Genomic DNA, 12,243 nt, shown 5'->3' with positions numbered 1-12,243 from the left:
GGGCCTCCCAGTCCAGGAACAGCACAGCTGGTGTACAACCCAAAGTGTGCAAAGGCCCTCCTAGCCATGGCTGCCACCTGCTCTTCAAACAGGAGCTGCGAGTCCAGGAGGACCCCCAGATTGTGCACCAGGACTCTCTGAGGCAGTGCCACCTCATCCAAGACCAACAGTGGAAGGTTTCCAACACCAGAAGGTCCAAACAGCCAAAGCCACTCAGTCTTGCTTAGGTTGAGCTGAAGCCTGTTGCACCCCATCCAGGCCCCCACAGCCTCCAGACACTGGGGCAGGATGTCCGCTGCATCACTCAGGCGGCCTGGGGTGGAGATATAAAGCTGGGTATCATCAGCATATTGGTGATACCTCACCCCAAACTGTTGGGTGACCTCACCCAGCCGCCTCCTGTGGACATTAAGCAGGAGGAGGGAAAGGGCCGAGCCCTGCAGCACCTCACAAAGGAGGGGCTGCAGACCGGGCCCCTCTCCCCCTATCAACACAGGATTGGAACTGGCCCCGGAGGGAGGGAGGGAGGGAGGAAGGAAGGAAGGAAGGAAGGAAGGAAGGAAGGAAGGAAGGAAGGAAGGAAGGAAGGAAGGACGGACCAACACAGCACAGTGCCACCCACTCAGCTCCTGCAGCCAGTCCAGAAGGATACCATGATCAATGGTATCAGAAGTCGCTTATATTTAATTGGATCCTATAAGCATCCTGTAGAATAGAAATAATACAGAAGTCCCTTTACCTGAAAGACCTTGGTTCCCACTATAAATCTCCCCCCCAACCCCCGTAAGACACATTTTGCAGCTGGTTTGCATTCCTGCATTTAACACTTTCGCTATCTCGTTAGAGCCTTGTTACTTTAAGCATGGCTAAGAATTCCGGACACCGGCTGGCTTCACTGACTGTTCAAGAAAGCCTTCTAAAAAGTCTTCCCATTCCTTTCCCCCTCGGCTTCCCATTACTATTTCGGGGTTCCATTTAAAACCCCACCCAAAGTCATCCTTCACGGCCTCCAGCTGAGCCTTTGAAGCTGCACCTGTCCATCAAAGCACTTGACTCCCTTTTACCTGCAGAGGCACCGAGGAGCAGAACCCTCAAGAGCGCGTCGCCAGATTCTCCACATCAGCCAAGGGGGTTGTCTGGCGGATCACGCCTTCTGTGCTTCGTTCTCAGGACAGAGGCACTTCAGAAAAAGCCACACTTGGTGGTGGTTCTAAAGGTCGGGGTACTCTTGCATTTTGTCTCTGTAGGTGGTTCAAAGGAGCACACAGGCTTGGGTTTATTTGCACTCTGCACTCTGGATGGTAAGTCTTGATTTTCTTGGAATGAGGAGGGAGGCGGGAAGAGAGATGGGGCTGAATTAAGAAAGCTTTTCAGACTGTTGATGCAATCACAATTAAGTTGTTTCTGAAACCAAAGTGTCCCATACCTGTGGCATGAAATACACTTTTCCAGAACTGAAAGTGAAAATGTGATATTCCTGAGAAAGTAAAAGTTCTCAGTCCACAATGGCTTAATTATGTGACAACATGAATGTAGTAGAAAAGGGCCATTTTTTTTTTCACTTGTGCTCACTTAAGCTTCAACACGTATACGATTTCTTCTGTTTTCCTTCGCTTCTAGTCAGGAGGGAAGGCATTTGGACATGCTTCCTATTGTTCCCGTCCATGTTCTAAGGCCGAGCCCCAAGATTTTGAGACTCCTGAAGAACCTTCTTGATATAAAAAAAATTAGACATGAGAAGGAATTGAATTTGTATTTATTTACAATATGCCCGTCCCTCAGAATGTTAGTTGGCATTCCCATAGCAGCCTTCAAAGGGTTTTAAAATGCAGGATACTGGGATGTGGCTTTATTCTTGCTTGGACCTTCTCCTTGAGTTGAACCCTCAGATCACAGCTGAGTTCCTGATTAACCCTTTCTTTCCCCCTTAAAGGGACCCTGAAGCTCATGGAGGGAGCAGACAAGCTGCTGTGGTCTGTACAAGTTGACCATCAACTTTTTGCTCTTGAAAAACTGGATGTTACTGTAAGTTCTTGCCTAGCTGTGCACTTGGGGCAGACAGATGTATCCAGAAGCAAGGAGTATTAGATAGTCCTATCTCAGTGAGAAATCAGAAGTCCTTATAAAGTACTAGAGATAGTTTTCCTGAGATACACCTCTGTATGTCCCCCGAAGAAAGAATGGTCATTACCATTGCTCCTTCAAAGATGAGCTGAGTGAACAGCAGGAATAATCACACTCTTCTAGAAAAGTGGACCCTGACCTTTATAGCCTATGTTTCCTGTTGATGCTCAAGATTGCTCTCCAAACTAAATTTGGTATTCATTTCCCACCTGCATCTGGCACTGGCATCTTGTTTTGAAATCAGGTAGTGAGTGTGTACTCCTGAACTGCTCTCCCAACTCCTGTGACCTTTAACAGCTTGAACAGTCTGCTTTGCCATCGTTGTAGCATCTCATGTTCTTACATTGCCGTCCTTGTCTCACTCTCTGACTGTGGTCAGGTGAGAGTGTGGCTGTTGTTCTTATGTGGGGCTTCTTCTAAGAAGTTTTTCTACACTTTTAGGGAAATGGTTACGAGGAGGTGATTGCCTGTGCTTGGGATGGACAGACGTACATCATAGACCACAACCGGACAGTAGCCAGGTTCCAAGTAGATGAAAATGTGAGTGCCTTCTGTGCAGGTGAGCTATTTACTGGCAATTCTGCTGTAATATTGTGTTGCACAGGAGATTACATACAGCTTGGTTCTACTACTTTCAGTCAGATGCCCACAGCTTCTCATCCATGACATTCATGCCACCATTTCTTTGTACAGTCTCTGCCTATTTTTGGAGTATAGTCCCCAGCACTCTACTCAACAGCCAGATTAGATGAGATGAGATGAGATGGTAATATTTAGTTACTATAGGTTGCCTTTCATATACCGAGCACTATTTGAATGGCATCTTTGGATAGTAAACCATGCCCAAAATAGGTGACAATAATATTGGACAAACTAATAATCATATAAGAGCATATATATCAGGTCACTGCAGCCACCTCCTAATTGTGCAGCTGTGGGCAATGGTATGTTGGTTTGCAAGATAGTCTCCAGATTAGAGATCCTAGCATGCTTGAAGAAAAACTGGGCTTGAGTTGTGGTGGTGCTGGATGGGCTAAAATGTACCCAAACTAACCAGCGATGTCTTCACAGTGCTGTATGTGGCACAGGTGCCACTAAAGCGGTAACCTAGTTTATACTTTCTAATGTGTATCTTACTAAAAATTGCTATGTTACAGCCTTGATTAACCGAAGCTGTAGTGAGTGTGGAGGTCAGTGGGCACAGTGATGACAGTGGGAGATTGTGCTTGGAATGCGAGTGGGGTAAATGATAAAAAGCTGAGCATGGCTTAATAAATGACCAAAATACAGTTGTCTGTTGTAGTTTGTGAAGCTAAGAGAAAGGGGAAAGGGGTTGCAGATCTGAAAGCAAGTAATCTGAGTGGAATTGATGAATAAATGCAGGGATATGGATGTAAAGAGCCAATTAGGAATGAAAGAGCTACAATGTATGTTAAATAGTACGAATTGATGCCATCTGGATTGTTGCGGGTTTGTTTAAATTTATGGGTAACAGTTCCATGTTATGCTCCAGAGAATGGTGAGAATAAGTTTTGTAAAAAAATAAAATAAAAAAATCTGCAGTAATCTGATCACGGAGATGCTGCTGCTCTGTTAGACGGCCTGAATGGGGATGAGGCAAGAGAGCGCAAAGAAGCCGGGCCAGAGCCCAGAGCCAGAAACGAATGACAACGGTCATTATTTGATGACTGTCTGCTTAGAAAAAGTTAGGTTTGTTTCGAATTCCTGGTAAAAGCACAAGTCTACACATGGCAAGGAAAGAAAGGAACCTTGAAGTCTCCCCAGAAGTTTCAGCTAATTCAGTGTAGTGGCCCACATGCGTCCTGACCAGTCGTGGTACTGCCAGCTCACACCTCCAGTGGGGCAGCCATATCGGCTGCCAGTGCAGTTCAAGGCACAGGTGGCTACAGTCCCCAGATGTCTCAGAGCCTGAGTATCCCAGAGCCTACCTTCCCCAGATACATTCTCCCCATCTGATCTGGATTGCCAACACATACCTACCGAGGGTCCCCATCTACCAGGAGTTGTGCTGAGAAGGGCCAGCAGTGGGTGTCCTCTGTGGCAGCTCCTCTCCTCTGGAGCAGCTTCGCCTGCAAGCAAGGACTCTTCCCCCTGCCCCAAGGCCTTCTGGAGGCTGGTAAAAATCTGGCTTTTGGGAAGCCTCTATTGGTTGTATTACTTCTAATGATTTAATGTGATTTGCAGTATTTCTTACTGTTATTTATGTATCTGTAAGAGTCCACTAGGACTGAGGCAACTGATAAATTGCACAAATCTACAGTGGTACCTCAGTTCACGAACTTAATTCGTTCCGCGACTCTGGTCACGACCCGAATTGGTCGCGACCCGAATCAAATTTTCCCATAAAGTTCAATGTAAATACGGTTAATCCGTTCTGACCCCTCCGAATTTGGTCGCGACCTGATTTTGGTCGCATCCCGAATCAAATTTTCCCATAAGGTTCAATGTAATTACGGTTAATCCGTTCTGAACCATATGTTGTTGTTTTTTTAAACCGCAAAAATATGACACAAAATACAGTACAAAGAGAGAGAACACTAACCTTGCTCGACGCGACTTCTGGCGTGGAGGACAGGAAGGCGGGTGGGGAGGCGGTTATTGCTTGGAGGGAGAGTCCCCCTCCCTACAGGAAGCCACGACCACGTGTCACGGGAGGGAAAATGGCCACGGATCCTGTTCGTCACCCGATCCGGCGTTCCAAACGGAAGCAAAATTTTGCGAACGGAGCTGTTCGTGACCCGAATTGGTCGTGAACAGAAGCGTTTGTGACCCGAGGTACCACTGTACTAATTTGATACTCATATTTTCTAACCACACATCCAGGTCATTTATAATGTTGAACAGCTTCAGGCCTGGAACTGATATCATTGTGCTATCACTCAGCAGCTTGACACAGAACCACTGATGTACCTGTGTTGAATATGATTGTTCAACTGGCTCTGTAATCCACCCAAGGGTAGCCTAGATCATGAGAGATTTTACTGATGCTTTGCTTGAAGTCAAAGTAAACTATGTCCACCATATTCTCATGGTTAACTAAAGTGGACACTCTATAAAAAAAAAAGTTGGTTTGGCATGAATTATTATTGATAAACCCACATTTGCTCCCCTCAAGAAATGCATTGTTTTTTTAATGCTCACAAACTGATTGCCGTATTAGCTGTTTCAGAGTTTTGCCCTGAATTGTGTCAAGCCGACTGGTTTGTAGTTACACGGGTGTTATTTTTCCCCTTTTTGACGATAGGAACCACATGTGCTCTCCTCCAAACTTTTGGCTTTAGGTTCAGCCTGTTTTTTCTCAGATGTCATAGGTTTGAGATGACATATGCAAGCTCCTTCAGGACTCCGTGATGTTTTTGTCCAGCCTCCCTTCCATTACCCTGGGCAGCCACTCCCTCCATGAGTCAGTTGTTCTGCTCAACCCCATTTGTCCCTTTTGGGGAGAAGCAAAACTCTCTCCTTTCCCCATCCTTGGTCACAGTTCTCCTGGGTGATTACATCCATCTTCCATTCAGTCTTTCTACCATTTCTACTGATTCTCTCTGCATTGATTTCCTGCTGTCCTGCCATACGGATGCAGGGTGGATGCATTTTCTGCTGTCCAGAGGAGCCAGCAGTTGTAGTTTTACTGACCTTCATGTGAGCCTGAAAAAAACAAGGGTGCTTTAGGATTTAGAGAGAGGTGCCATGAATATCTGTGTGTGCATCGCAAAGCACCTCTTTCAGAGGATTTGGGTAGCTCTAATTCTTAGGCAGATTCATCCTTGATTAGAGGAATGGGCTATTCCCCAAAATTCTATGCCCTCGATAGACCTCTTTCCAGTAGAAAACGCCCTTGCAGCTGCCAGCCATTGTGTACAATTGAATTATGGAAGCTCATTTTCCACTCAGATTCTTCCCTGATTTACTGCTTCTGCAGACTCTGACAATATAGATGCTACACCTTGTTGTTTTGAGGGCTCCTCTGGAGTACCTGCATTTCTAGGTGAAATTATACATTTTCTTATGGCATCCAAGAATTTGAAATTTCATCTGTCAGCACTGTTGGGATTTCAGCATGCCTCATCATTTGACTGTTTGCCCCTAATTTTGGTGCTCATTCATGTCTGCTTGCTTTCATTCTTGAATAATGATGGATTTTTTCTCTAGGCTTCTATTCTTGTAAAGGAGACTATAACAGCCCTTGTCTGGTCTATGTCAGTTTCAACCAAAAGATCTACATCTATTGGGACATACAGTTAGAGAGGATGGAGTCCACCAATTTGCTGAAGATGCTAGAAAGTAATTCAGAATGCAGAGATCTCCTGCTTCAGCTGGGTGTTGGTATGTTTCTCCTCTGTGGTTTCTACCAGGATCTCACTGCGTGGCTATTAAATAGCCACCGTCAAGAGGGCAGGGGACAAGTAGGATTTAGATTTAAATTTAGAATTATTCCACTTGTGTAATCAGAGCTGCCTGAGGATTGTAACATCAGCCATTGCAGCTCTAATTGAGCAGTGTACATGCTGGCATTGTTCTTGAATGCGGCTTCCTTGGACAATTAAGGTCTCTGTGGTATCAGCTCTTAATTTCCTCCCCTCAGAGCATTTGAAGTTTCTGCCTGTGTGCCCTGTGAGGCAGGCTTACTCATGGTGGAGAAAGGAACATTTTTATTTAGTGGTTTTTTTTATTTAGTTCAATACATATGGGCACCCATCTCATCATGACGACTCTGGGCAGTTAACAGTTAGATACACAACAGTAACATAACAAATACGTTATTGGCAGCTGAGATAAACCACAACCAACTATCAACATAACCAGCTCATGGGCTCTGTTGTACGTTCTGACCCCCATGACCAGAAGCCAAGCCACACCTTCAAGGCCTTGCGAAAGGCCAACAGGATTGAAGTTAATCTAATCTCCAGGGGGATGATGTTCCAAAGAGTGGGCACCACAACAGAAAAGGCTCTGATTTCAGATTAGTAGGTTTATTAGGAACAGAAGTGTTCAAGCAAGTACTTTTATTTTCAAATGAGGAAGCAATCAGAATCCTGTTTTCTTGGCTCTTTTGATGCAAGGAAGAGGATGCTTAAGACTTTTGAGGAGGGCACCTGCGAAGTGTTTTGGAACTGTGATCCAGTTCTCACAAGTGTTGTGTGAAGCAGCCACTATCTAGGTTTTCTGATAGACCTGTGGATTTGGGGAACGTCCAATTCTATGAGGATCTGCCCATCTCTGCAGCGGGACCAGAGGCAGAGCTGCTCCCAGGGCTTGACACTCAAACTAAGAGATTCTGGTTGAGGCTTTATTATAATTCTGTATTCATCTTTCATTGCTTGACCTATGTCATTTTAGAGGAAAAGGTGTAGAGACTCTAGAGTTCAGCTTGCAGCCCTCACCAGACATCTGCAGCATTTATCATACAGTTCATGAGAAATACTAATTTCTGAGTTGTGACTATAGCGTACTGGCTCAGCTCCAGCACCTCTGCAAAGAGGAGAGAGAGAACCTATAGATATGTGCAATACTGTACACAACACAGACCTTTCATAATCAACTTCCAGTTGAAACCACCATCTTCAACACCCACACCCTGTAACACAGAGGAACAGGTACCTATTTGAGGTGGATACTGGATTTCACTGCAGGATTGTCATATATCTCCCCTAGGACACACAATGGCCTTGAAAGCACTGGGCTGGTCCCTTGCAGGGTAGACCTAGCTCTTAGCTACTGCCCCCTATGTAGGGTATCCTACTATGTAGGACAGACAGACAGGCAGAAGGCTTGCAGAGCTCATCCATGAACAACAACAGTGTCAGAACAGACAGCACCACTAGCAGTCAGAAGACATGATGAGAACTCCTTAATCTCACAACACATGGAGAGACTTAACCATAGTTTTAACTGGGAAACTGTCAGCATCTTAGACCAAGCTAAATCCAAAAATGCGAGAAAATTCTTGGAAGCTTGGTATTCAGACAAGGCAGCCATCAACAGGCACACAGAGATAAACAACAGAAAGGAAAACAAAAGACCAGGACATTTCCTCACCAGCAATCATCACCCAGATAAGCAGAGATTAACACCAAGATTACCACCAGACATACAAGCAGTAAAGAATACCTTAATCAAGGAACTACCACAGGAAAAAAATAGAACGAAACCAAACCCACACCCCCACCAACACTGGCAGGGCATGCCACAATACAGAAACAGAATATAGAGGTCTTTATAAAAGCAAAAATCTTGCAGTGAAAGACAAATCAGAATCTTCTTTCTCTGGACAGCAGCCTCTTCTTTCATTGGCCAAAGACATTGAAGGGGGAGGGAGGGGAGGGGACCCCCTCCCCTTTACAAATAGGAGAATGGCTGCACACACTGCATGAGCCTCCTTTTAATGAAACTGATGCCCCACCCCCCCAACACCCCTTTTCTGTTCTGTTCCCAAATGATGCCAGTTCTTTGCTAATAATTTAGGGAAGATTCTTTAAGCCCGTGTTGTTTTTGAAAGACCAGCTAGTCAAACAGAATAATTTTCCTCCTGCGTGTTCTCAGCATGGGGTTATTTAGAAATTACTACTCCTATTCATCAAGATACTATTTAGACATCATTCACTTTTGGTAGACTAATGCACTGAAGATTTCTGTATTTTTTTTACAGAAACAAGACACTGAGCAGCATGGGGTAGTTAACTACTAGATTTCTGAGCTGATCTGAGCATGCATTTCCATATCCAGGAGAAATCAGTGGGAATCCATTTGCATGATTCCATGAGGAGCCTGCAAACTGTGAATCCACCTAACATTCTGCCTCCTCCTGTTCAGTTTGTAGAGTATGGGGGTAACATTACTACTGTATCTTAGGTATTGTGACAAAGAGTATCATGCACCTTTTAAGTAACAGCGTATCCTCCTCTTTTTCATAGCTAGAGATGATGTTTCTGCTGTCAAAGACCTGATTCACAAGACCTTGTACTTTCCAAGGGAAGCAGCCAAATAGTCTCCGCACAGCTTCCAGTCAGAACGTCTTTCTGCAACCCAGGAGACTCCATCTGCAGAAGTCCCAGCGCTCTTGGAATGCCTTTGCAATGCTTATTAGAACGGACTCTCCTTGTTACATCCAACGCCATCTGTTCCCGTTCTGCCAGTGCAGAATCAGGAACAAGGAACTTGCAATAAAGTTTATTGCAAGCAGTGTCAATGACTCTAAAGAGATGGTGAAGTTTAATTACCCATTGCTCCCTCTTTTCTCAAAAGTCGAAAAGTGCACAGTTGAATAGGTAAATATATTGTTGGGATTAACCTTGCATTTCTCTCTGGTTTCTTCCCATTTATGTTAGTTATTGGCTTTCACGGAAAACTTCAATAAAGATAGCCTTTTTTTAAGGTCAAGGAAAAATCCATGATAGAGACCTCCTCATTCAATTTGTAATGTTCCCATTACTCAGATATGGCATCAAATATTGCTTACCGCACCAGAAGCCAGAGCCGCTTGGCACCCAGGGAGGCCCTGTGCATGTGCATGGAAGAATGGAACAGGAAGGCGTTCCAGCAGCTGGACTGGGGCTCTGGCGCTATTGGATCTGCCATGGAGGGACTCTTGGAGTTCCTAATCTGTGCTGATGACCAAATGTGGCTCTGGGATGAGGGGTTAGAATGGTGAACATCCGCCCTGGTGAGCCATTTTGTCCTAGGTTCAGAACAGACTGAGGCCATTTTGAGCCAATTGATCTGAGAGTTCTTATTTTTTCCTAAATTACAGTTGGCTTTCTTTAAAAAAAAAGCCAAGTGGTAGTCAGTTGATCCAGCACACACTGGTCCTACCCATTACCGGTGGCTGTGACTTATTGAAGAAAGAGCCCTCTTCCCCAGCATGTGTAAGAAGATAAAGAGAAGAAACAGAAGCCAATAAGAAGGGAAGCAATGTAAGCCAAAGTCATGATGGTAAGTAAAGTTCAGATCACTGCTGAAGCATAGCACAGCCTTCGCTCCTCTCCAGTCCTGAGAAAGTGCTTCTCCCCCAAGGGCGCGCCCCAAGGGAAAGCAACTCACCTTGAGCAGAAGTTATTTAGCTGGCTCAATCCTAGCAAAGGGAGATACCTACTTCCACTGTCTGGGGAAGAACAAAGTTCAAGTTGTGAAAGAATTTAAAAACTCAGGATCTTTAAATTGCATTTAATATTCACACATTCTTTCTAAAAGTGATTCTAAACTTCTAATTTTTCTGACAATCATGGTTTTTAGTGCTTTTTGAACAAACCTTGCAAATATAGTTTGAGATGTGGAGTCCTTGCTGCTCTCTGACCTTTTTAAGGTCAAGGAAAAACCTGTGATAGACAGTAGTTTTATTACGGACATTTCATTACCCAACTGGGTAACATCATCACTGCTAGTGAGTGTGGGGTTTGCTCTTTTTTTTATATAGCAGCTTGCCCTGCCAGTGTTAGTGGGGGTGTGGTTTTCTCCTTGGTAGTTCCTTGATTAGGATATTGTTTTCTACTCAATTGTTTGTCTAGTGTTAATCCCTGCTTTTCTGAGTGTAGGCTGCAGGAGAGGATGTGTTCTGGTCTTTTTGTTTCCTTCTTAGCTCTCTTATTGCCTCTTCTGAATGGCATATAAATGCGGTTTATCTCTGCATGTCTATTGATGGCTGATGTGTCTGAGTGCCAAGCTTCCAGTAATTGCGTAGTGTTTTTGGATTTAATTTGGTCTAGGATGCTGTTTCCCAGTTGAAACTATGGTTGAGCCTGTCCATGTGTTGTGAGATTGAGTTCTCATCATGGCTTCTGATTGCTAGTCGTGTTCATGGATGCACTCGGCTAGCCTTCTGCCTGTCTGTCCTACATAGCGGCTGTTACACTGTGTGCTGTAGATGACTCCTGTTTTTCCTTCTTGGGCTACTGGGTCTTTTGGTTTACTTAAGATGTTTTGGAGGGCTTCAGTTGGTTTGTGTGCTACAGAGATGCCATGTGGTTGTAATCGTCTGTTGGTGGTTTCTGAGATGTTTCCGATGTATGGCAGTGTTATCCTTTTCATAGCTTGTGTTGGTTGTGCTGTAGTGAGTTGAGTGGTCAGGCACTTTTTGATAAAGTTGTGCGGGTATCCATTTTGTTGGAAGATGTTGTATAGTTGGTCTTTTTCCTTTTTCTGGTGTTCTGGGTTGCTGCAGTACATTTGTGCTCATCTGAATAATGTTCTTACGCGGCTTCTCTTGTGGGAGTTTGGGTTACTTTGGTAATGGAACACTTGGTTAATGTGGGTTGCTTTTCGATAGACTTGTGGTTCCAATTTGCCATAATTTCCTCTCTGATGAGGATGTCCAGGAAGAGTAATGTGTTGTTGTTTTCTTCTTCCCTTGTGAGCTTTATTCCTTTAAAGATCTTATTGTTTCATGTGTCTTCTCTAGTTGTTCCTTTTTTATTATGTCAAAGGTGTCGTCTACATACCACATCCATACTTTTGGTTGTATTGCATGGGAGTGCTATAGTTTCTAGATATTGCATTACAGTCTCTGCTATGAGTCCTGAAAGTGGTGATCCCATGAGTGTTCCTCTGATTTGTGGATATATTTGTCCATCAAACTGAAAATAAGTAGTGAGGCAGTGGTTGATGAGGTCCATGATTCTGGGTATTTCAATCTTAGTGTATTTGGTTAGGTTCAGTGTGTGTTAGATTTGATGTGTGAACCCTGCCATGGATTCTTTCGCTAGTTCTGAGTCTATGGATATAAAGAGTTCTGTGATCGTATGAAACTATAATTTCATCTTCATCTCTTTTTAGGTCTTTGATTTTCTGGAGGCACTGTAGTGGGGAGTTGATAGAATGATGGGTTTTTTTGTAAATTGAATTCCACACTATTTTTAACTATTGGAATTTTTTATTTTTCACAATTTCAGAGTAAGACTTTTCATTAACGTTTTGGAACATTTTGTATAGTCCTGTAGAAAACTATGTTCTGCAGTAGCTTTGAATACAATTTTTAAAATATTTTGCTATTTTTAAAAGATTTTTTAGACAGAAACATATTCTTTGAGGTTTTAAAAATGAATTGTATTTTTGACAGGAATTATTTAAAATATTTTTACATTTAATAAGCAACTTGCAATTTTATTT

General features: G+C 43.7%; 1 protein-coding gene across 5 annotated transcripts in view; it reads left to right on the top strand.

Annotated features, from left to right (window-relative positions):
* Positions 1-9,531, top strand: part of ITFG2 (integrin alpha FG-GAP repeat containing 2) — a 45,776-nt gene extending 36,245 nt beyond the window's left edge. The window contains exons 8-12 of one of the 5 annotated variants that reach the window (XR_015794190.1): positions 1,071-1,301; positions 1,934-2,025; positions 2,566-2,664; positions 6,295-6,468; positions 9,057-9,531. Coding sequence is in view for 3 of the 5 variants with exons in the window: in XM_088131261.1 (XP_087987387.1) it covers positions 1,071-1,301; positions 1,934-2,025; positions 2,566-2,683; positions 6,295-6,468; positions 9,057-9,130 (689 nt within the window). In the remaining 2 variants the exon portion in view is untranslated. Of the gene's footprint in view, positions 1-1,070; positions 1,302-1,933; positions 2,026-2,565; positions 2,684-6,294; positions 6,469-9,056 lie in introns of all 5 variants that reach the window. The other 4 variants (XR_015794191.1, XM_088131262.1, XM_088131263.1 and 1 more) reach the window with 4 other exon arrangements.
* The last annotated feature ends 2,712 nt before the right edge of the window (positions 9,532-12,243 follow it).

Source organism: Python bivittatus, unplaced genomic scaffold, assembly GCF_059951505.1.
Source record: "Python bivittatus isolate LINGU-HERP-01145 unplaced genomic scaffold, Pbiv_v1 ctg000970_np1212, whole genome shotgun sequence".
Lineage (NCBI taxonomy): Eukaryota > Metazoa > Chordata > Lepidosauria > Squamata > Pythonidae > Python > Python bivittatus.
This window is presented reverse-complemented; position numbering and strand designations above follow the sequence as displayed.